The sequence below is a fragment of the Pleurodeles waltl genome, chromosome 2_1 (assembly GCF_031143425.1).
Source record: "Pleurodeles waltl isolate 20211129_DDA chromosome 2_1, aPleWal1.hap1.20221129, whole genome shotgun sequence".
NCBI classification, from domain to species: Eukaryota; Metazoa; Chordata; class Amphibia; order Caudata; family Salamandridae; genus Pleurodeles; species Pleurodeles waltl.
The window spans coordinates 281,621,747-281,647,772 of NC_090438.1; the positions used below are offsets into that span (position 1 = coordinate 281,621,747).

The window sequence follows — 26,026 nt, forward strand, 5'->3', positions numbered from 1 at the left end:
AGGACTGTGCCTGCCTCTGACAATGCCGGCTCCAACCCCCTGGTCTGTGTCTGAGGCCTTGCCTGGGCAAGGCAGGATTTCACAAGTAGGTGTGAGTCCTCTTTGAAGAAAGGTGACCTCAAAGACTAAAATGGGTATAAGAAGGGCACCCAAATCTACAGACTTTAGAAACACTTCTGGAACCAAGAGGAACCTCTGCCTGGAGAAGAGGTGATAGCTGAGGAAGAAGTGCTGCCCTGCCTGTAACTGTGCTTTGTGGAGCTTTCCTGCAGTGCTGCTTCTGCCAGAGTAAGAGGGCAAAGACTGGACTTTTTGTGCCTTCCATCTTGTGAAGAAATCTCCAAGGGCTTGAGTTAGAGCTTGCCTCCTGTTGTTTGAAGTCTCAGGGACAGCAAAGACTTCTCTCTGCCAGCACCTGGAGTCTCTGGAGAGACTCCTGCCCCGACAAGTGGTGCCCTATCCAGTCCCTGGGCCCTTGAAAGGAAAGCTGGTGGAATCCAAGGAAATCGACTTCGGACGACTTCGGACCGACGCCGCTGCTGAATCCTGTAACGCCGCCTGCACCTGACGCCGTGACCTTCGCTGGAACGCGACGCTATTCGCAGGCCCGACGCCGCAGCAGCCCCGCTGAAGTCCGCGACTCCGTGGAAGTCGCCGCACCACGTCGTGACCGACGCCGATCGAAGTGCACGGATTCAATGTTTCGCACAGACGCCGTGATTCCCGACTTCGCGCATCGGCTTGTTTTCACTCTTCACCAAAGGTACTGTACTTGGGGGTCTACACGACTCCGTGTCTGGCGCCGCTGGTGTCGGCTTGTTGGGAACGACTCCGTCAGGACGCCGTGTTAACATCTCATCGAAGCATTTTTGTTTCTAAGCGCTATTTTTGAGTTTAATCTTTAAAAATTCATAACTTGACTTGTGTATGTCGGATTTGTGTCGTTTTGGTCTTGTTTTGTTTAGATAAATATTTCCTATATTTCTAAACTGGTGTTGTGTCATTTTGTAGTGTTTTCATTAAGTTACTGTGTGTGTTGGTACAAATACTTTACACCTAGCACTCTGAGGTTAAGCCTACTGCTCTGCCAAGCTACCAAGGGGGTAAGCAGGGGTTAGCTGAGGGTGATTCTCTTTTACCCTGACTAGAGTGAGGGTCCTTGCTTGAACAGGGGGTAACCTGACTGTCAACCAAAGACCCCATTTCTAACATTGGTGATCAGCGGTTGGGATTTGGACTTGTATTTGTACTTGACATACAGTGATTAAGTGTACACTACTGTTTTGAGTTCAGACCACTACGTGACCACATACTACTTGTCTTGTGATTCTGCTTTTTGTTCTCTGATGTCCTCCTGGAAGTATTGCTAATATTTTGGGACTTTGGTTTTTGGTTGTGAAGCCTTTGCAGAATGGAAGTCAATTTCTGGCACCTATTTATGTATAAAAAGTGGCAGCTTAAAGCATTCTGCATGGAAAGGGGACTGGCTGTGAACAAGAAATCCAGAAGGGAGGATCTTGAGTCAGCCCTGTTTCAGTATGAATTGAAACATTGTCAGGCAACACCACCAAATGAGTCTGAGGAGGATAACTACTCTGAGGAGGAGGACTACTCTGAGGAGGAGGACAGTGGCCCTGAGGAGGGAACAGAAAGAGATGATTGGCTCCTAGCTCGAATCCGGAGTCTGGAAGAGCTAGATGCAGAGCTTGAGAGGACTGAGGACAAGAGAGCCTTAGTCCTGGAAAAAGAAAGGATTACAGCTCAAGAGCTGAGCTGTGAAGAGCTGAAGCTGGAGGCCATGAGGGCTGAGTCCAGTTCAGATGGTGGCAGCAAAAATCTTGTATCCAGCACTGCTGAAGAAGTGCACATGCCCAGAGATGTGGTGCCCTACTTGAAGGAGGGAGTTAACACATGCCAGGAGGTTCAGGGGTATGAGGTAGCTCCAGTGATGCACAGGGTCCTTGAGGTGGATTGGGGAACTGGCATGGGGAGTCATATTCCTACTGGTGGGAGGGACACTCTACTGACTCTAGGTGAGAGTGACAGGGAGAGGGGTTCCCCCAAGGTAGAAGTCCTGGTTATGGAGTGTGAGGACATCCCAGAAGAGTGTGGGTTGAGTGTCAGGGACAGTCAGGTACTGTCTCACCAGTCTCAGGAGGGTGATGTGGGGTGCTTTTCCAAGGCAGAGTCACTGGATGGTTGGGTGAAAGGTACTTTGGTTAATTCATGTAAGGGGCTGAGTGATGTAATTGCTGGAGAGCATATGTCTAGTCCTTATTTTCCAGAGCTACGCCAACACCAGGTGGAGTGTGAGTTCTCTGACCCCAGGGAGCTTACAATGGAGGCAGACCTCTTGGTGAGTACCAGAGAGTCTGAAGAGGCATTTGGGGGGGCTCCTGAGAGGAGTGGTCTAGGTAGTTCCCAACCAGGTGAGGTAGGGAAGGATTGTAGTGTCCCAGGTAGGTCCCAGTGTAGTGGGATGGGTGAGGGACCCCATGTCCAGTCTCTGAGGAGAGGGAATGGGGATGGGCTGAGGTCCAAGGTGCCCGAGATCCGGTCCCAGGTCCTGGAGAGTTCCATGAGGGAACACCAGGAGGGGAGCCTAGCCTGTACCATAGGGCCATCTGTTGAGGGAGATCCCACAGTGTCAGGAGAACTTGGGGGGGCGGCTGTAGCCAGCGTCCCACCAGTTCTGGTGTCTGGCAGTACCACTCCAAGTGAGGGGGTGCAGAAGTCCAGACAGAGGGTTGAGAGGGGGTTGCGGACACCAGTGGAGAACCTGGAGGGTCAGGGGTCAGCTCTGAGAGCAGAGCCCCCCAGGAATGACCTTGGTGAGACCATTTCTGGGTCGGGGGGAATCCAGACTCTGTCAGATGGGCAGAGGTCAGGAGACCTGCGCCAGCCAGACTCTTGTGTGGCCCTTGGGGACAGTGTGTCCCTTGAGGGGGGTAAGTGTGCCCCCCTGGAAGTCCTGGTGTGCCAGGCAGTGGTTCAACCGCAGGGTGGTGACTCTGGGTTGAATGATCAGGTTCAGGAGGTAAACTCTGACCTGGTGGGGGGTAAGTGTGCTCCAAGGAAGTCCTGGTGCGCCAGGCAGTGGTTCAACCGTAGGGTGGTGACCCTGGGTTGGATGACCAGGTTCAGAGGGTAAACTCTGACCTGGTGGGGGGTAGGTATGCCCCCCAGGAATTCCTGGGTTGCCAGGCAGTGGTCCAGTCTGTGGGTACAGACCCTGGACTGGAGGATCAGGTGCAGGGGATAAACCCTGACCTGAAGGGAGGGGCGGTTTGCCCAATCACCCCCCCTGGTGTGATTTCAAGGGGTACTCTCCCTGAGGGGTGGGTGCAGAACCCTGAAAGTAGGGGAAGGGGAGAGAAAGACTCACCCCTGACCCCAGAGCAATCTAAGGGTACAGACCCTGGATTGGAGGGCCAGGTTCAGGGTGTCCCCCCTGACCTGGAGGAAGGGGCTACTGCTAACAGTGCCCCTACATGTTGTCTTCTGGGGGGGGCACTCCTAGTTGGGTGGTTCAGGACCCCAGAAGAGAGGGCAGGGGGAGGGAAGCCTCACCCCTGGCTCTGGTCCAACCTGAATGTACAGACCCCAGGTTGGAGGATCAGTTGCAGGTTAACATCCCTGCACTGGTGGAAGAATTGTGCAGGACTGCTTCTACAAGCACCCTGACAATGTTTTACTCTGGGGGGAGGGTACAGAGCCCCAGAGGGTAGGACCAGGGTCAGGTTATCTTCTCTGACCTGGTGGAAGCGAGAGTGGTCAAAGGGTGTCAGGCACCTGGGGCTACTGCCCCCCACTCTCCGCAGTCACAGTGCTTGGAGAGGCCTGAGGTCGGGCCCTCATCCCTGACAGTTGTCTGGGGCCACTGTGGCTTGCTGTCCTGGTGGACAGAGTTGCCCCTGGAGGGGTGGACGAGAGTCACACCCCGGGGGTGGAGTGGGCAACACCACTGTGTTGGCCCTGGTGGTACTATCTGCCCATTGCAATACATCTGTGAGCAAGGTAAAGTTAGGCGCTGCACAGATGGTGTCTGAAGATGTGGAGAAGGGTTCCCAATGGGTTAGCTTAGTGGGCCCTGAGAGTATGGACAGAGGGATCCAACTGGAGTCAGGAAGGCGTAGAACTGGAACATGCCCCTGCTGTTGTGGGCCTGGGTCCTTGTTTTATCGCCCCAATCAGGGAAGTACATCAAGGTATTGATTGTTCTCCCCTGGCTTTAGGCTGGTAGGGCGTCGTGTTGGACTTTTGCTTATGCAGGGTCATCCCCAGTCTTTTTGCCTCCTGCCTCCTATTTGCTTCTGACCTGTTGCTGTTGGCTTTTCAACTCTGAGCACTTTACCACTGCTAACCAGTGCTAAAGTGCATATGCTCTCCGTGTAAATTGTTTGTAATTGGTTCATCCATGATTGGTATATTTGATTTACTAGTAAGTCCCTAGTAAGGTGCACTAGAGGTGCCAGGGCCTGTAAATAAAATGCTACTAGTGGGCCTGCAGCACTGGTTGTGCCACCCACATAAGTAGCTCTGTAATCATGTCTCAGACCTGCCGCTGCAGGGTCTGTGTGTGTATTTTTACACTGTAAATTTGACTTGGCAAGTGTACCCACTTGCCAGGCCTAAACCTTCCCTTTTCTTACATGTAAGGCACCCCTAAGGTAGGCCCTAGGTAGCCCCAAGGGCAGGGTGCAGTGTATGGATAAGGTAGAACATATAGTAATGTGGTTTATATGTCCTGACAGTGAAATACTGCCAACTTCGTTTTTCACTGTTGCAAGGCCTGTCTCTCTCATAGGATAATATGGGGGCTACCTTTAAATATGATTAAAGTGTAGATTCCCCTAGAGAGTAGATGGACATGTGGAGTTTGGGGTCCCTGAACTCACAATTAAATAATACATCTTTTAGTAAAGTTGATTTTAAGATTGTGCGTTTGAAAATGGCACTTTTAGAAAGTGAGCATTTTCTTGCTTAAACTATTCTGTGACTCTGCCGTGTTTGTGGATTCCCTGTCTGGGTCAGTTTGACAGTTGGGTTGTTTTTCACCTCACACTAGACAGTGACACAAAGGGAGCTGGGGTGTAACCTGCATTTCCTGATTAGCCATCTCTGCTAGGAGGGAGGGGTGGAATGGTCACTCTCATCTGAAAGGACTGTGCCTGCCTCTGACAATGCCGGCTCCAACCCCCTGGTGTGTGTCTGAGGCCTTGCCTGGGCAAGGCAGGATTTCACAAGTAGGTGTGAGTCCTCTTTGAAGAAAGGTGACTTCAAAGACTAAAATGGGTATAAGAAGGGCACCCAAATCTACAGACTTTAGAAACACTTCTGGAACCAAGAGGAACCTCTGCCTGGAGAAGAGCTGATAGCTGAGGAAGAAGTGCTGCCCTGCCTGTGCTTTGTGGAGCTTTCCTGCAGTGCTGCTTCTGCCAGAGAAAGAGGGCAAAGACTGGACTTTGTGTGTCTTCGATCTTGTGAAGAAATCTCCAAGGGCTTGCCTCCTGTTGTTTGAAGTCTCAGGGACAGCAAAGACTTCTCTCTGCCAGAACCTGGAGTCTCTGTAGAGACTCCTGCCCCGACAAGTGGTGCTCTATCCAATCCCTGGGCCCTTGAAAGGAAAGCTGGTGGAATCCAAGGAAATCGACTTCGGACGACTTCGGACCGACGCCGCTGCTGAATCCGGTAACGCCGCCTGCACTAACGCCGTGACCTTCGCTGGAACGTGACGCTCTTCGCAGGCCCGACACCGCAGCAGCCCCGCTGAAGTCCACGACTCCGTGGAAGTCGCCGCACCACATCGTGACCGACGCTGCTCGAAGTGCACGGATTCAACGGTTCGCACAGACGCCACGATTCCCGACTTCGCGCATCGGCTTGTTTTCACTCTTCACCAAAGGTACTGTACTTGGGGGTCTACACGACTCCGTGTCCGGCGCCGCTGGTGTCGGCTTGTTGGCAACGACTCCGTCATGACGCCGTGTTAACATCTCATCGAAGCATTTTTGTTTCTAAGCGCTATTTTTGAGTTTAATCTTTAAAAATTCATAACTTGACTTGTGTATGTCGGATTTGTGTCGTTTTGGTCTTGTTTTGTTTAGATAAATATTTCCAATTCTTCTAAACTGGTGTTGTGTCATTTTGTAGTGTTTTCATTAAGTTACTGTGTGTGTTGGTACAAATACTTTACACCTACCACTCTGAAGTTAAGCCTACTGCTCTGCCAAGCTACCAAGGGGGTAAGCAGGGGTTAGCTGAGGGTGATTCTCTTTTACCCTAACTAGAGTGAGGGTCCTTGCTTGAACAGGGGGTAACCTGACTGTCAACCAAAGACCCCATTTCTAACAAGTCTCAATGGTATTTTTGGCATTTGTGTCACCAAAATAAAGTACCTTTATTTTTGCAATACTGAATATTTTCTTTCATGTGTATTAGTACTGTGTGACTACAGTGGTATTGCATGAGGTTTGCATATCTCCTAGTTAGGCCTTGGCTGCTCATCCCCACTACCCCTAGAGAGCCTGGCTTCTAGACACTGGCTACATTTCACTAATAACTAGACCTGGTATAAGGTGTAAGTACCTTAGGTACCCACTGCAAACCAGGCCAGCCTCCTACAGGCCTATCCACCCCTTGGTGTGGGGGAGAAAAGAAGGGAGCATGGGTGAAAGATGACTGTGTGTGGGATGCCCGGGACAGGGCGAGGAATTTACATAGAAGGGTGCTTGGATGAAACAAGTGAGAATGGATTGGGTATGGAAGGAACTCATGAAAGGGATGTGAAAAGGAGGATCAAACAAGTAGGAATGTTTTAAAATGTTATTAACATTATTGTGTTGGAATGCAAACATAATGTTATAGGTTGGTAGCTTAAGTTGAGCTGATTTGCAATCCTGTCCTAAGAAACGGCCTTTTACACTTTAATGAACTGTAGTGTATGTAATCACAATTCCAATCCTGAAGCAGCCGCAGGGAATTTGCCTGGCACATTGAATACTAGCAATGTCTTGGTAGTACCAATCACAGTGATCAAAGGAGCCTCCAGATGCAGTAAATGTCATCAGAAGCTTGGCAGTACCAGCCAGGAGGTTGTCTGGCGGTAGCATTGAAAAGGACCTTTCGTAGCAAGGAAAGGAGCCACTGGATCTCCTGAATGTCATCAGCACTTGCTGTGAGAAACAGGACAGAAGCCTATGGGCATCATACTGGCATGTACACATCATGTTGGATAGCCATTGATTCATGATATTAATGCTGCAGCCATCTTAGAAATTACAAAAATGCATATCTCAGAGGGACATTCTTTTCCTACGTACTAGTCACCAACGAAAATGTACTGTAAGAGAATGTAACCATCTGCAGAATAGTGGGGTTTCCCCCAAAATTTACTGGACAACCCATCAAGTGAATGTCTGAGGGGTTCTTAAGCTTTCTCTGTGTATGTTATGTTTTATGTTGTTTAATGTGTGTTTTTGTGCTGACATGAGGTCATGAGGTCGTGCCACCAGCAATCTTGGCCAGATATAAAAGCCTTATATATACATATATATATATATATATATATATTATATATATATATATATATATATATATATATATATATATATATATATATCTGTTAATCAGTGAGTTCGGGATCCAGGATTGTGAAGTTATTGCTAGCATTGGTTAGTATTGAACTTGAACAAAAGACATGTATCCAGGCTTACAATTCACTCATGAAAAAAGCAATAGGTTTGACATACATTTTCCAGAATGTCATAGTAAGACTCTCGTCTGGCATACATATTATGTCCTAAATATTGTTTACAAAAATATTGCCACATTTGAGCTAATAATAGAAACCTACATCCAATGTGACATGTAAATGACACTTATGCCAGAGACAATATTTCTGTATTCTGCATTCTGACATACGACCATGTAGCATTATACACAATGTGGAAATAATACTTCTGGACATCTGCATGTTTCATATACCATTTGTGAGGTTCCATGTAGAATTGTCATCAGAGAAAGAGCCTGATCCATTGGACACCGAGGAGGATGAGCAAGACTTTAGTGACTCTGGTGCCGATATCTGCTGCCAAGTTAGGGGTTTGTGCATAGATCCAGTGTTGGATAAGGCGCTCCAGTCTGAAATAAAAAGAAAGGTTTGAGTACAATTTCAAGCTTTATTTTGTATAATACAAAACATGGGCTATAACAGTAGATGTGATTTGTCCACTGGGACCCTGATTACAGGTGGCACGGTATTGATGGGGTGAACGCTCTGCATGTGTAATTATCATTAATATGTGGTAAAACTCTGCCAGTACTGTACACATGTATGAGTTAAACCCCTCAGAATAGGAAATAAATGCGTGAACTGAAGGAGAGTGTAGTATTGCACATGGTATCTCCTTTAATGAGAGTTTTTATGCATTTACCACCTGCTGTGAGCTGGATTTAACGTGTGGGGACTTCTCTGTGGAGTGGTAGACAGAGGAGGTTATGGAGAGTAGGAGAGGGAAGGGAAAGTTTAGTTCTGGCCAGTGGCGGCCCGTCCTTTAGGGCGGAGGGGCCATGCCCCCCCGCCCCATGAAGAGTGTCTGTCAGGCTGAACAAAGGTCAGCCTGACAGACACTCTTCATGCTCAGGTCAGGCAGCCAGGAGCAGACATGCGCCATTTGCGCAGACTCCTGGCTGCCTGAGCTTGACTTTGCTGGGCACAGGAGATCACAGCTCCTATGGGCGTGACCTCCTCGGCCCAGCAAAGGTGCCTCGAGGCCCTCCCCTGGGTGACGAGGAAAGTGTCACCAATTGACTCTCTCCCTGGGCGCTTCAGTTTAAGCCCTGAAGCGCCCAGGGCGAGTGTCAATCAGTAGCACTTCGTCATAGAGTGGGGTGGGGTCAGCAGTCTCACTGACCCCATCCCACTCTGTGACGAGGCTGGGACTGCTGCCTTCCCTCATTGCCTGACCTCAGGTCAGGCAATACAGGTGTTGTTTTTCCTTTGTGGTGGGGATATTGCGTCACGTGTGTTGTGTGTGTTGTGCAAACGCTTTATACATTGCCTCTGGGTTAAGCCTGACTGCTCGTGCCAAGCTACCAAGGGGGTGAGCAGGGGTTATCTTGGACGTGTAACTCCCTTGCCCTGACTAGAGTGGGTAAGTTCTGCCTTGCTGAGGTGCATACCCTAGCCAACCAGAAACCCCATTTCTAACAGTGTGTGCCCCGCCCGCCCTCCTCCCAAAGCTACCGGCCGCCACTGGTTCAGGCAAAGATGGGTATTGCAGGCTCCCCCCTCTTGGGACGATGATATCGGAGGTCAGGCTGCTGTTGCTGGCAAAGCCTTACATGATTTTACTGCCTAGAACATATTGCTGCTAAAATCAGTCACTTGTTCCTGAAATTGGGAAAATCGTATGTGGCAACTAGGGATAGGTGATAAATTCCGCTCTGCTGGAGAACAAAATGTACTCCAGCAGCAGCAAAGAAGCAGCGCCCTCTGGTGCCCCACATGAACAAGCTCCCGGTGCTACAAATCAGCATGAATAGCGTGATATACTAAATTTTTGACTGCATGGCGGAATTCTGCTGAATCTTGCGAGTTTTTATGCAACTCTGCGGAATTCCACAGAGTGAAACTCTACAACTTCTGCCCAAACCTAGTGGGAACACTGAGACAGTTTTGATCGGGAAGAGACTTATAATCAGGGCCACCAATCGTTATATACATTCACCAACGTACTCACTCACGTACTAAAAAATAATAAAAGCAGATAAAGAAACAGACAGAAAGAAACCAAAGTGTGTGGTGTCATACATTGACAAATTGAGAACCTTAAAAATATAGTTTACAACACTAAAATAAACATGTCTGCCCAATAAGAATTAAACATTTCACGTTTCAACAGATTATTTACATTTAACACAGAAACCTGTTAATCAACCTGTCACCATAAGTTTCTCCTGTAAGATAGTCATTTTTGAATGAATGGATGAATTAATTAATAAACGTGGCTTTATTGGCAAGAAATACAAGCGCATTTCTGATCAAGGTTAGCATAAAAAGAGCCCCTTGCTTCCAATGCTAGAAAAAAAACTTGCCAAAATTTTGTTGGTGTACCTCCGACTATGCCACAGGGCAACAAGATACTAAGGCGCGTATTTATACTTATTTAGCGCCGCATTTGCGTTGTTTTTTGACGCAAAATCGGAGCAAACTTACAAAGTACAATTGTATTTTCTAAGTTTTCAAAAAATTACGCAAGTGCGGGGCTAAAAAAAGTATAAATACGGGCCTAAGTAGGAAACAAGACAAGTGTTATTTGTTAATATAGCGAGATCACACCAATGTTTAAGTGATAAATATAAACTGCAGTATAGCAAAGTTCTGACTTCTAATTTCAGAAACACAATTTGTGATGTAGTCTGCTCTGCGGGATCTTAGCATTAGAATTTCTCTTAAAATCATACAGTCGACTACATAGTCTGCTTTGCACTGCCTTGGTACATTGACATCCAGACACACCTACTTTGAGTGTAACAACCGCAGCGAGACGTTTCTCGAAGTGCCAATCACGCCGCACAGAGGAAGCCCCAAATCCAAACATACAAACTGAAAGTTCCTAAATGCAAAGCCATGACTTGATGCATGATTAATCAAAAGAAGCAAGGTTGAAGTGGCCAAGCTTCAAATATAATCCCTGCCTAAGCGAGGGCAAGACCACAGACTCCTCAAGTAGACATCAAGTTTTGAAAACTGCATCACCTCGCAAACAATGTGGTGGAAACAGGGGTAAAAGACACACTTCATCCAACACTTGACATTTATTGTGAAAGGCAACCACAATTAAGCTTATAGGTAGGCAGAGACAGTGATTCATTCTAATGTTTGAGGTGTTGTGGACATAAACAGCCAGCCAGCTTATCATAGACTTTTTAGCTGGCATACAGCAGTGCCCTAAGTTTATGACAGTAACCCTACAGCTGGCCTATCATTGCTTTGGTATAGCCTTCAGCTCTCAATTGAATGGTAGAATTCGAGGATATATTCTTGCTTTAGCAAGCATTGGCAAAGCCAACAGTTCAGGCTTCAATGTACTAACAGGCACAGCATTTGTTATAAAATGGTAGACACAGCACCGGTCGCAGAACGTGTGTACTCTGCGATAGATCAGGTAGACTGAAGCTTGACCATGTGTCAGGGGGCGTGAGTTGTGCTTTTACAGGGTTGCGGTGCCTTTCACTTGTTGTGCCATTTTTAGGTCTCAACTAATCAGCACATATGCTGTCTCTCCAAGATATTTTATTTACGATCAGTGGGCATGGAGGCTGCCCCTTACCTACCATTAAAGGCGGTGCCTCTATTAAGGCAGAGGAGCATAGCCCACCCTGCTGCCGGATCAGCAAAAATGAAAAATAAAATGGTAATAACATGATTTTATTATGGTTTTATTTTTCAGTGTAGCCGGCCAACCTGAGCCAAGAGACAGTGCTGACTGGCAGCAGGGCTGTGGTGCACATTAAGTTTAAATATACACAAATAAGAGGCACACGTCATATATCAAAATATATACAAACATCCATTGTAGACACTGAGATTATCCTTAAAAAAATAAGAAGTTCACCAACTGTATAACCTTAGTACAGTATAAAATACTATAATAAACGTATAACGAGGCAAAACAGTGTCCTTTTAGTTCCTCCTCGGTTTAATGATAATGTCCAATTTAAATTCAGTTGTAAAATCAGTATTACTGAATCACAATCTTGATATCTGATGTTGTTCCATTCAAACCCCACAGCCAACACGTGTTTCGTCCATTGACTTCATCGGGCCATGAGGCAAATCTGCCTACACACTGTAGCCTTGAAAATAAAGATTGCAACGTTTGCCCTTTACTCCGCTATATCAATCCTCATATAAGATTGGCACTATATTGATAAGTACATTTTACATTCATGTCATTTTGGTTGAGGAAATCACAAACGTTGATCAATTGCTCCGTGCTTCCAGTCCAAATCATAATGCAGTCATCAATGTAATCACCCCAGTATAGTATATCCGACTGCCATTGTGCGGCATCAGGGCCCCAAACCCACCTCTCCTCAAACAAACCCATGAATAGGTTGGCGTAAGAAGGGGAACCTAGCTCATCGCCACCCCCTGCTTTTGTCTATACCAGTCCTTCTTAAAGAGGAAGAAGTTATTGTTAAGTATTATGTCAATCATTTCAAGTAGCATCCTAGAATGTTCCTACAGAGTAGCAGATTTCCTATTAAGAAACAATTCTACAGCTTTTAGTCCCAGATCTTGTTTGATGCATGTGTAGAGTGAAACCACATCCAGGGTGACCAATAGCATATTGATATCCCATTTAATATCACTCAAAATACTCAAGATGTGTGCCATATCCTTAATGTGCGAAGGAAGATTGGTAACCATTGGTTGAAGGAACACATCTACAAATTCCGACATTCTTTCCGTGGGTCCTGCAATGCCCGAAATAATGTGTCTACCTGGTGGAAAGGGTAATTTCTTGTGTATTTTAGGCAATGTGTAAATGCAAGGAAATCTAGGAGGATCAACTAAGAGATATTGATATTTGTTTATTAGCTTAAGCTGATACCAATGATTCAGTTTCTTCTGCATCATATTAGACAACCTAGGAATTGGGTTATAAGCCAATTTCTCATAGCATTGTACATCATTTAACTGGGTCAAGATTTCGTTATCATAACCTGATTTATTCATGATTACCACATTACCCCCCTTGTCTGCTTGCCTAATCATGATATGATCATTCTGTTGAAGCTCCTTGAGAGCTTGTCGTTCCATATGACTCAAATTGGAGGTAATGTTGTAAGGTTTAGTTTCAATGTTATGATTATCCAGGTCCCTACATACTAGATCGAAAAAGATGTCCACGTTATTATCGCCTATTAGCCTGGAAACCCACTGGGACTTCTTTTTAAGACCACTACTGATATCAGTGTTGTGCATTATGTTGAGATCTTCAAGTACCTGGGAAAAAATAATTGGGATTTCCTCATGTTCGGAAATAGATAGTAATGTAGCAGTGTCATGAATATCTTTAATCGATCATCAAGACATCAAGGCCACTCTTGAATCATTCAAATTAGAAATCAACTCCCGTTTGACCTCCCTCCAAAATGATTTAGACTTGGTGGGGAGCTGCACTCTGAACCTCAAGGTGAAGATCGAGAAGATGGAACACCAAATGGGCGATGTGGAGGGCGGTATCACCCAGCTATGAACCCAACTCCATTTGACGCTCCTCAAATGTGAGGATCTTGAAGCGCTCGTAACAGGTCTCTTTTCCAAAATCCTAGGCAACATTCACCCGGAGGTCCAAATGGAAAGTGTGCATAGGGTGGGAGTTCACACAGCTAGTGAGGGGAAGAGACCCAGAGACGTCCTGGTCAAGGTGAGCTCCTTTAAGGTAAAGGAGATGATTCTTCAAAAGGCAAGGAAACAGGACACCATCTCCTTCCAGGGTGTGGAATGCTCATCATACCAAGACATAACTCCAGCAGCATTAGCCCGCAGATAACAATTTTGCACAGTTACAGATGCTTTGAGGGCTAGAAGTGTCAGGTACAGATTGACCTATCCCTTTGGCATAGCCTTTGAGCTAGGCAACAAACAGCACCACTTCACGGACCTCAAGGAGGCATCTATACTACTGGGACTACAGGAGGGGGACCTCAACGTAGTTGCTGGGAACACTGATGTATCACAAAGGAGACTGGAGCCATGAGTAACATGGCGTCAACATGTGATATATGACATTCACAGCATGTCAATATGCAGTCTCTGTGAGGTATCAGGGTCGGTATGTGTCCATTGCCCGTCATGATAACCTCAAGATGGTATGGTTTGAAGTTACAAAGTTTTTGTTCATTAATAGTTATTGACCTGTTTTTAAGTTTTCTGTTTTTTTTTTATCTTTAGCTTACTCAAGGATGGATGAGACTGTAGGACAAATGGAGGGGAATGGGGGAGGGTAGGGGGAGTGGGATCACGTACATATGGAATACTGTCTATCAACTGGGAGGGGGAAGCTAACAATAGCACAATCTACTAGAGATGCAGGATGCTTGAAATCTTATTGTGAAATGTTAAATGTTTGAACTCCCCCAGTAAAAGAGCACAACTTTGGAAATATTTTGAGGGCCACCACTTTGATATAATTGCCCTGCAGGAAACTCATCTTAGGTGGGGAAAAGGATATCGGGTGCACCACAAATGATACCCACATGCATACACTGCCACAAAACATTGTGGGGCAGCCCTGATTTTTCACACCACCACCCATTTTGAGCTGCAGGGCACGAAACAGAACAAGGAGGGCAGATATTTAACAGCCAAGGGATGTATCAGAGGGAAATTGTGCACTGTAGCTACTTTATATGGCTCCAACAGAGGACAAACTAAATTTCTCCTATCCTTTTTAACCATATTGGAGGGGTACACAGAAAGTGACATTCAACTTAATATGGGATAGCACTCAGGGACACAACCCACCTCCCAAGAGCCCAAACGAGCACCTTTGTAAAGTCCATCAAGGCAGCCCTTAACAGGATGGGCCTTTTTGACGCATGGAGAACACTCAACCCCACGATAAAAAACTATACCTTCTTCTCACACTCACATAAGTCGTACTCAAGCATTGGCTAGGTCTTCCTGAGCATACACCTACAACAGGTACTTAGATCAGCGACTATTCACTCCATGACCGTGACCCACTGGGGGTTGGACTGGATTGGCCCTTGACATGTTCCACGTTTCGCACGGTGTACCTTCCCAGCATCTTAACATGCAACTGCTTATTTCGAGATGAACTTTGGAAAGCAATCAGGGACTATTTTCTCCACAACAACCCCACTGACACTTCGCACCTCACAACCTGGAATGCATTCAAAACATTTATAGGGGGCAAATGCATCTCTTTAGTAACCACTGTGCACCAACTAAAGACTAAGGAAAGACACGACTTGGAAAGAGAGGTGGCAGTAAAACAGGCTTACAAAGATTCCCCCACCTGGATCTTGCAGAAGAAGGTGACTTCTCTGAAAGGTAAACCGCAATCCATATGCACTAATAGAGCAGAAATTTCACTGTTAAGCTTGAAGAAGACTTTTTATGAAAAGGGGAATAGAATAGGCCCAATGCTGGCACAACAGTTACAAACCAGACAGGCGAGAAAATACATAGCCCAAATCCGAGATGAGTCAAGCGAACACTACACAGAAGAAGAAAAGGCCCAAATATTTTGGGATTTCTATACCCGACTGTATACATCAGAGCGGCCAAATATGCACGCACAGAAAGGTTACCTAAAGCAAGCAAACCTCTAGCAAGGTCCCCTAGAGGAATTAAACTTTAATAGTCCTCTTCACAAGGGACGAGGTACAGGCAGCTATTGACTCTCTTCCTCTACACAAATCACCAAGTCTGGATGGGTTTCATGCCCAATTCTATAGAACCTTTAACTCCGACTTAACACCCCACCTGACTGAACTTTTTAATCAGGTAATGATATGCGAAACTATGTCCCCTACTAGGGGAGAAGCCAAGCTTACGCTTATTCCTAAAATTGGATCCTCTGCATCCTATCAACCTTTTGCCCTCCTAAATCACAACGCAAAGCTGTATTCAAAGATTTTGGCAATAAGACTAGAAGAGGTAATGCCCGATTTGATTCACCTCGATCAATCGGGATTCATTAAAGGTCACCAAATGCATGACGATCTGTGACGAGTAGCCCACCTGATGGAGAAGGTGACAAAGGAAAAGATTGTTGGTGCTCAACGCCGAAGAGGCTTTTGACCGTTAAAGGCAATCTTACAGCGGTTCAGGTTTAGTGACCAATTTATAGCCATGTTAATGAGCAACTATACATGCCTTCTCTCACAATTATGGTCAATGGTGTGGCATCTGAATTCACCCAGCTGACAAGGGGGACAAGGAAGGGTTCTTCCCTCTCTCCCCTTCTTTTTGCTCTCAGTGTGGAGCACTTGGCGATCAGAATTCGGGCTGAACCGAGAAACCAGGGTATTCAGTTTGGCCTCGACAAGCATAAATTTCACTATTCGCTGGCCACATCCTACTCTTTGTCACCAAACCCCGAGCTACACTCCCTGCTATTGAGGAAGAGCTTGCTATATATGAGCAGGTATCAGGATTTAAGGTCATTCTGGGGAAATCCTACATGCTTAATTTGACAGTTTCCCCAACCGAAATGGACGAGATAGCTTCGGAAACAGGAAATTACTTATTTAAGCTTAAAAATGACTCCTAAAGTCACTGATAGATACAAGGTGAACTCACCCCCACCCTTCTTAGAAGTTTGCAAATGGATTTTAAGCGATGGTCACCCCTTTTATTTACCTTCATAGGATGCATCAAGGCCATTTTAGATGACGGCACTTCCCTGTATATTGTATTGTTCCAAGGTTTGCCCATTGATGTACATAAAGAATGTTTCAATGAAGCCTGCTCAATGATCAGAAAATTCATACAGCAGGGAAGTAGGGCCCAACTATCTCACAACTACTCACACGGCCAAAGGAATCAGGAGGTCTAGCACTCCTAGATCTCCAGATCTACTATAGAGCAACCCAACTTTACATTATCGCCGAGTGGTCCCTCCAGACCTCGGACAAACTGTGGCTTCATTTGGACCGTGCGGTGGCAGGCCAGACAATGAGGGATATCCTCCGGAAACCTAGCAAGGACCAAGCAAGAAACGCTAATCTGACCACTCCCACGGCTATCATGCTCAAAGTTTGGGGTACAGCAACAAAAGCTTATGGAGCAACAACTTTCCCCTCCCCGTATGCCCCCATTCAATTCAATGTGGCTTTCCCTCCAGCGCAGACACCAGGGCCATTTGACAGATGGAGGGAGGGAGGATGCCTGAGGATCTCAGATTTGATTCACAGGAGTGATATTCTAACATGTGAGAACTGCTGCAGGGACTTTCATTTGCCCACCTCAGAACACTTCCACTACACTCAATTAAAGCATTGGGTCTCACACCCACATATGCCCTCGGCGGCTTCTAGGGAACTGCTCCCGATTGAACAGTTTGTACAACATGGAGGGGTGATGAGGGGAAATTTCTCTATAAGCTACTGATGTCCACACATCGCATTTACACCACACATTATGTCACATTTTGGGAGCTGGTCCTTGATTCCACGATAGAGGAAAAACAGCGGAACATACTCTTTCGAGGTATCATCAAATATAACCACTCCATGGGGGTAAGAGAGGCACATTATAAATTACTCTACAACTGGTACCTGTATCGAGAAAAACTTTTTAAATGTAAAGATTTTTCCCTGCCCATCCAATAGGTGCTGGAGGGGATGTGGCATGCTGGGGTACTTTTGACATATTTGTTGGGACTGCTCAACTATTCGTGCCTACTGGGAGGACATGTTATCACGAATCAAAGAGATTTTGGGCTACCCTATCCCCAATACTATGGCACATGCACTGTTAGGTATCCGTGTGCCAGCCCTAAACTACCAAACATGGGAGATCGTTCCATCATGTGGTTAGCACTGGGTGCCGCCGAGATGACCTTGGCATCATTTTGGAAGAAATCAGAACACCCCCCCTATAGCTCTGTGGTACACCGGACTTTGGCAATTCCTCTCCATGGAGTTTCTGGCAGACATCTAGGCAGACTCGAGAAGGGGCTTTGAGTATATTTGGGATCCCCTGGTGCAGTTCCACTCCAGGGTCCTTCCTCTCATGGCCTGCTGCTCTCTAGTTGACAGAGGGCACTACATCTCTTCCAGATATAGAGGGGCTACTCCCCTGGGTAGGAGAGTTTCCTACAGCTGTACTCATTGGTGTGAACCCGTAAATACTAGCTATCCATGCTACTATTGTCTTACCTGTTATTTTAGTTTTGTTTTGTTACACTTTTTTGGTGTTATGATATCATAAATCATCAGTGTGGTACCTATTTTAGCAATATGCAATATGGGCTGGACAGAGGAAGATTTTCATCCAACCATGTATTGTTTTCAGTGTAATCTGTTTCTTGACTATGATGAACCCATTTGTAGCATCAGTTGGACATGGCTACACACAAGATTTCAAATGTTGTTTTATCTGTGCCACTAAACTTTAATAAAGAAAGTTTAACAAAAGAGACATTTAGGAAAAACAACAGGAACATTCAAACAAGGAAGAAAATATAAACAGAAAGTCAAATGGAAAGACAAGTAGTGGATAGAATATTGGAGAAGGCAAACGGGGAAAACATGCATGCAAGTTGTTACTAAGACTTTAGAAACCTCCTGCAGTGAAAAAAAATGTTTTATGTATACAATGTATGCATGAGATAAACAGTACACTAATTCAGTTTAAGTAATAAATTAGGCTAGAAATGCCTTTTAGGCTAGGTTGGGGGCATGATAAAAATATGTGCGAAAATTAAAAAAGTTAGCTTGTCTATTATTAACAGATATGGCGCTTCCCTCATAAAATATGTTTTTACAAAATAAAGGGAAAAGGTGGTCGGGAGGGATTAAGGGCCTGATTTATATTTTGGCAAATGCAATACTCCATCACAATGGTGACAGACATCCCGTCCGCTGAAATCTTAAATTCCATGCAATCCTATGGGATTTAGATTTTGGTAGATGGGATATCCATCACCATCTGCCAACATCAAAATCAGGCCCTAAGTTTCCCCCCAGTCCAGGCTTCTTTAGCCAGACTTCTTAACTATCATGACCGAGATGCAGTGCTTTGACTGGCTCGAGAAAAGGGCAAGAACCTACATATCCATCTTCCCATACTTTACCCTCAGGGTGTAGGAAGCCTGGAGTGCCTTCAGGGAGGCGAAGCCACCTTTCCATGACCACAATAAGCCCTACACCATGCCATATCCAGCCCACCTATGCTGTAAATTAAAAGGAAATACAACTATATTCATGTCACTGGCGGAGGCCCTTCGAAGCATCAAAACTACTTTTGGACTGCGCAATCAATGTTGCTGCCAAAACCTCAGTTCTCCAGGCCTGGCACTGACACAGGCCTTCAGATATCACTGGTTCGGAATTATGGGGATCAGTTTTTCTTATTTGCCTCTGAAATGAGGGGCAGTTGGCACATCAAGATTAGACTCTTTATGCTTGTTGATTTTTCACTACACATGAAACTTCTAACTAGTTGATTTGCATTGCAATGCCTGTAACTCCTATCAACCTTGTGCAGCTGCTGCTTAGTGTCACGTAATATCTTTTACTTGCTGCTTTAACTCCCACCCACCCTGGGGCCTGCTGATCTCATGATGCTCTTCCATGGGATAGTTGGCCCTTCATGATTGTTACGTGGGTGGGATGGTTGACTGCAATGATTTACCCCAATGCACTGCACATTTAATTTTGTCGATTGTAAGCTCTCCTTTGTTAATGTATTAAAGACACAGTTTCTGTTTCTAGGGTATGCACTGCTGATGGGGATGATCAATGTGGGAGGGGTGATGGAGGGAAGGGATATGTTCTGTGTAAAGAAATGGCTCCCTGTTGCAGTTACCCCCCACTTTTTGCCTGATACTGATGCTGACTTGACTGAGAAGTGTACTGGGACCCTGCTAACCAGGCCCCAGCACCAGTGTTCTTTCACCTAAAATGTACCATTGATCCCACAATTGGCACACCCTGGCATCCAGATAAGTCCCTTGTAACTGGTACCTCTGGTACCAAGGGCCCTGATGCCAGGGAAGGTCTCTAAGGGCTGCAGCATGTATTATGCCACCCTAGAGACCCCTCACTCAGCACAGACCCACTGCTTACCAGCTTGTGTGTGCTAGTGAGAACAAAATGAGTAAGTCGACATGGCACTCCCCTCAGGGTGCCATGCCAGCCTCTCACTGCCTATGCAGTATAGGTAAGACACCCCTCTAGCAGGCCTTACAGCCCTAAGGCAGGGTGCACTATACCATAGGTGAGGGTACCAGTGCATGAGCACTGTGCCCCTACAGTGTCTAAGCAAAACCTTAGACATTGTAAGTGCAGGGTAGCCATAAGAGTATATGGTCTGGGAGTCTGTTTTACACGAACTCCACAGCACCATAATGGCTACACTGAAAACTGAGAAGTTTGGTATCAAACTTCTCAGCACAATAAATGCACACTGATGCCAGTGTACATTTTATTGCAAAATACACCCCAGAGGGCACCTTAGAGGTGCCCCCTGAAACTTAACCGACTATCTGTGTAGGCTGACTAGTTCCAGCAGCCTGCCACACTAGAGACATGTTGCTGGCCCCATGGGGAGAGTGCCTTTGTCACTCTGAGGCCAGTAACAAAGCCTGCACTGGGTGGAGATGCTAACACCTCCCCCAGGCAGGAACTGTAACACCTGGCGGTGAGCCTCAAAGGCTCACCCCTTTGTCACAGCCCAGCAGGGCACTCCAGCTTAGTGGAGTTGCCCGCCCCCTCCGGCCACGGCCCCCACTTTTGGCGGCAAGGCTGGAGGGAACAAAGAAAGCAACAAGGAGGAGTCACTGGCCAGTCAGGACAGCCCCTAAGGTGTCCTGAGCTGAGGTGACTCTAACTTTTAGAAATCCTCCATCTTGCAGATGGAGGATTCCCCCAATAGGGTTAGGATTGTGACCCCCTCCCCTTGGGAGGAGGCACAAAGAGGGTGTACTCACCCTCAGGGCTAGTAGCCATTGGCTACTAACCCCCCAGACCTAAACACGCCCTTAAATTTAGTATTTAAGGGCTCTCCCTGAACCTAGAAACTAGATTCCTGCAACAACAAGAAGAAGGACTGCCTAGCTGAAAACCCCTGCAGAGGAAGACCAGAAGACAACAACTGCCTTGGCTCCAGAAACTCACCGGCCTGTCTCCTGCCTTCCAAAGAACTCTGCTCCAGCGACGCCTTCCAAAGGGACCAGCGACCTCTGCATCCTCTGAGGACTGCCCTGCTTCGACGACGACAAGAAACTCCCGAGGACAGCGGACCTGCTCCAAAAAGACTGCAACTTTATCCAAAGGAGCAGCTTTAAAGAACCCTGCAATCTCCCCGCAAGAAGCGTGAGACTTGCAACACTGCACCCGGCGACCCCGACTCGGCTGGTGGAGAACCAACACCTCAGGGAGGACCCCCGGACTACTCTACGACTGTGAGTACCAAAACCTGTCCCCCTCATCCCCCACAGCGCCGCCTGCAGAGGGAATCCCGAGGCTTCCCCTGACCGCGACTCTCTGAAACCTAAGTCCCGACGCCTGGAAAAGACCCTGCACCCGCAGCCCCCAGGACCTGAAGGACCGGACTTTCACTGCAGAAGTGACCCCCAGGAGTCCCTCTCCCTTGCCCAAGTGGAGGTTTCCCCGAGGAAGCCCCCCCTTGCCTGCCTGCAGCGCTGAAGAGATCCCTTGATCTCTCATTGACTTCCATTGCGAACCCGACGCTTGTTCTAACACTGCACCCGGCCGCCCCGCGCCGCTGAGGGTGAAATTTCTGTGTGGGCTTGTGTCCCCCCCGGTGCCCTACAAAACCCCCCTGGTCTGCCCTCCGAAGACGCGGGTACTTACCTGCTGGCAGACTGGAACCGGGGCACCCCCTTCTCTCCATTGAACCCTATGCGTTTTGGGCACCACTTTGAACTCTGCACCTGACCGGCTCTGAGCTGCTGGTGTGGTAACTTTGGGGTTGCTCTGAACCCCCAACGGTGGGCTACCTTGGACCAAGAACTGAACCCTGTAAGTGTCTTACTTACCTGGTAAAACTAACAAAAACTTACCTCCCCCAGGAACTGTGAAAATTGCACTGTGTCCACTTTTGAAATAGCTATTTATGAATAACTTGAAAAGTATACATGCAATTGAAATGATTCAAAGTTCCTAATGTACTTACCTGCAATACCTTTCAAACAAGATATTACATGTTAAATTTGAACCTGTGGTTCTTAAAATAAACTAAGAAAAGATATTTTTCTATAACAAAACCTATTGGCTGGATTTGTCTCTGAGTGTGTGTACCTCATTTATTGTCTATGTGTATGTACAACAAATGCTTAACACTACTCCTTGGATAAGCCTACTGCTCGACCACACTACCACAAAATAGAGCAATAGTATTATCTCTTTTTACCACTATTTTACCTCTAAGGGGAACCCTTGGACTCTGTGCATGCTATTCCTTACTTTGAAATAGCACATACAGAGCCAACTTCCTACATTGGTGGATCAGCGGTGGGGTACAAGACTTTGCATTTGCTGGACTACTCAGCCAATACCTGATCACACGACAAATTCCAAAATTGTCATTAGAAATTGATTTTTGCAATTTGAAAAGTTTTCTAAATTCTTAAAAGACCTGCTAGGGCCTTGTGTTAGATCCTGTTTAGCATTTCTTTTAGAGTTTAAAAGTTTGTAAAAGTTTGAATTAGATTCTAGAACCAGTTTTAGATTCTTAAAAAGTATTCCAACTTTTAGAAACAAAATGTCTAGCACAGATGTGGCTGTGGTGGAACTCGACCCCACACCTTACCTCCATCTACAGATGAGAGAGCTAAGGTCACTCTGTAAACTAAAGAAAATAGCAATGGGCCCCAAACCTACTAAAGTACAGGTCCAGGAGCTTTTGGAAGAGTTTGAAAAGGCCAACCCCTCTGAGGGTGGTAACTCAGAGGATGAAGATAGTGACTTGGAGGGAAATTCCCCCCCTCCAGTCCTACTTAGGGAGAGCAGGGCTACTCAAGCCCTGACTCCACAAATAATAGTCAGAGATGCTGGTTCCCTCACAGGAGGGACCAACAACTCTGAAATCACTGAGGATAACTCCAGTGAAGAGGACATCCAGTTAGCCAGGATGGCCAAAAGATTGGCTTTGGAAAGACAGATCCTAGCCATAGAGAGGGAAAGACAAGAGATGGGCCTAGGACCCATCAATGGTGGCAGCAACATAAATAGGGTCAGAGATTCTCCTGACATGTTGAAAATCCCTAAAGGGATTGTAACTAAATATGAAGATGGTGATGACATCACCAAATGGTTCACAGCTTTTGAGAGGGCTTGTGTAACCAGAAAAGTGAACAGATCTCACTGGGGTGCCCTCCTTTGGGAAATGTTCACAGGAAAGTGTAGGGATAGACTCCTCACACTCTCTAAAAAAGATGCAGAATCTTATGACCTCATGAAGGGTACCCTGATTGAGGGCTTTGGATTCTCCACTGAGGAGTATAGAATTAGATTCAGGGGGGCTCAAAAATCCTCGAGCCAGACCTGGGTTGATTATGTTGACTACTCAGTAAAAACACTGGATGGTTGGGTAACTGGAAATGAAGTGTATGACTATGTTGGGCTTTATAATTTGTTTATGAAAGAACACATTTTAAGTAACTGCTTCAATGAAAAGTTGCATCAGTATCTGGTAGACCTAGGTCCAATTTCTCCCCAAGAATTGGGAAAGAAGGCAGACCACTGGGTCAAGACTAGGGTAACCAAAACTTCCACTGGGGGTGACCAAAAGAAAGGGGTTACAAAGCCTCCCCAGGAGAAAGTGGGTGACACTAGAAACAAAGAAAAAGAGTCCCCTGTAGGCCCCCAAAAACCAGACCAGGTGGGTGGGCCCAGAGACACAACCCAAAACAAAGGTGGGTACCAGGGTAAGAGCTGGGATGCCACTAAGGCATGGTGCCATAACTGTAAACAGACAGGGCACCACACCAAGGACACTTCTTGTCCCAAAAACAAACCCCCTAGCAAAATCCCAGGGGTGACCAGTGTAGCCATTGGGGATGACTCCTCAGATGAGGAGGTCTTCATAGCCTTCAACTGGAAAAAGGGCCCAACAGGTGAGTTGGAGATTCCAGAGGGAAGTAGACACTTCCACCACCTACAGATGAATGGAATCCCAGCCACTGCCCTGAGAGACACTTGTGCCAGTCACACTATTGTGCATGACAGGCTGGTGCTCTCAAACCAGTACATCCCAGGTGAGATGGCCAGAGTAAGAGTTAGCCCAGACAGGGTCACTAATAGGCCTGTGGCTCTTGTGCCCATAGAAGTGGGTGGAACTTTTAGCTGGAGAAGGGTGGTAGTCAGTACAGACCTCCCCCTTGATTGTCTCCTTGGAAATGACTACCCAGAGGTTAGTCAGAGCCTAAGAGAAGAACTGGTCCAGGGCCAGTCCTCTCCCAAGGATTCTGGAGTGCCTGCCTCTGCAGTAAATGCCAGTAGGCCCCAGAAGAAAAAGAAAAGGAAACAGAGTAGGAAAGGTGGACAACCTTTAGCCAAGGTTCCAGCAAGCCAAGGAGATTCTGCTCCAGTAGAGGAGAACTCCAAAAGTGGCTCTGATAAAGTCCAACCTGACCCACAAGAAGTCCTGGCTAGTCAGGCAACTGTTAAGTCTGAGTGGGTGGCTCCTCAGCTAACAGAAGAAAGAGTGGAAGAAGGGTGTTTACTACAAGATGTGGTAACCCCCCACTCTAATACAGCAGACAGGCACCCTGAACCCAAAGAAGCCTGTAACTTAGCCCCTTCCCTTGTAGGTGAAGAGCTAAAGGTGTGGTTCTGGGCACTGACAGCTGTCAGTGGCCTCTGCTGGGTGTTAGCCTTTATGGCTGCACTATCCTTGGCATGGTGGTCAGACCCCATGCCAAATAGCAAGTTAGGCCCCCTGACCCTGTTGGTCATGGTGGGGTTACTCCAGCTCTGGGTAACCTCTTTGGGTAAGCTAGGGGTGACCCTGGCTAAGATAAGATTAGCAGAGGTGGATACCTCTAAACCCAAAATAGAGAGAATGGGTGAAGACATAAAAAGCACAGACAAGAGGCAGTTCAGACTAGGTCCTATCACTGTGGAAGTAGGTCAGTTCCCCAGAGGGAATGACCTGAACAGGAGGATGTAAGGCAGAGTAGGCCCTGCAACAAACCAGCCTATTTCCTCTACTCTTCCTCGCCTGACAGACTAGGAAGACTCTCCCAGCTTTGGCTGAGTCTCCTGGCCTGTGGGCTGGGGGGGGCTTGTGTAAAGAAATGGCTCCCTGTTGCAGTTACCCCCCACTTTTTGCCTGATACTGATGCTGACTTGACTGAGAAGTGTACTGGGACCCTGCTAACCAGGCCCCAGCACCAGTGTTCTTTCACCTAAAATGTACCATTGATCCCACAATTGGCACACCCTGGCATCCAGATAAGTCCCTTGTAACTGGTACCTCTGGTACCAAGGGCCCTGATGCCAGGGAAGGTCTCTAAGGGCTGCAGCATGTATTATGCCACCCTAGAGACCCCTCACTCAGCACAGACCCACTGCTTACCAGCTTGTGTGTGCTAGTGAGAACAAAATGAGTAAGTCGACATGGCACTCCCCTCAGGGTGCCATGCCAGCCTCTCACTGCCTATGCAGTATAGGTAAGACACCCCTCTAGCAGGCCTTACAGCCCTAAGGCAGGGTGCACTATACCATAGGTGAGGGTACCAGTGCATGAGCACTGTGCCCCTACAGTGTCTAAGCAAAACCTTAGACATTGTAAGTGCAGGGTAGCCATAAGAGTATATGGTCTGGGAGTCTGTTTTACACGAACTCCACAGCACCATAATGGCTACACTGAAAACTGAGAAGTTTGGTATCAAACTTCTCAGCACAATAAATGCACACTGATGCCAGTGTACATTTTATTGCAAAATACACCCCAGAGGGCACCTTAGAGGTGCCCCCTGAAACTTAACCGACTATCTGTGTAGGCTGACTAGTTCCAGCAGCCTGCCACACTAGAGACATGTTGCTGGCCCCATGGGGAGAGTGCCTTTGTCACTCTGAGGCCAGTAACAAAGCCTGCACTGGGTGGAGATGCTAACACCTCCCCCAGGCAGGAACTGTAACACCTGACGGTGAGCCTCAAAGGCTCACCCCTTTGTCACAGCCCAGCAGGGCACTCCAGCTTAGTGGAGTTGCCCGCCCCCTCCGGCCACGGCCCCCACTTTTGGCGGCAAGGCTGGAGGGAACAAAGAAAGCAACAAGGAGGAGA

At 46.9% G+C, this 26,026-nt stretch overlaps 1 protein-coding gene across 2 annotated transcripts in view; it reads right to left on the minus strand.

The window, feature by feature from the left end:
- The window catches only part of ADGRG4 (adhesion G protein-coupled receptor G4), a 1,350,632-nt gene that overhangs the window by 45,482 nt on the left and 1,279,124 nt on the right, over positions 1–26,026 (minus strand). For both annotated transcript variants that reach the window (XM_069212461.1, XM_069212460.1), the window contains exon 25: positions 7,987–8,142. In XM_069212461.1, coding sequence (XP_069068562.1) covers positions 7,987–8,142 — 156 coding nt within the window. The remainder of the gene's footprint in view (positions 1–7,986; positions 8,143–26,026) is intronic.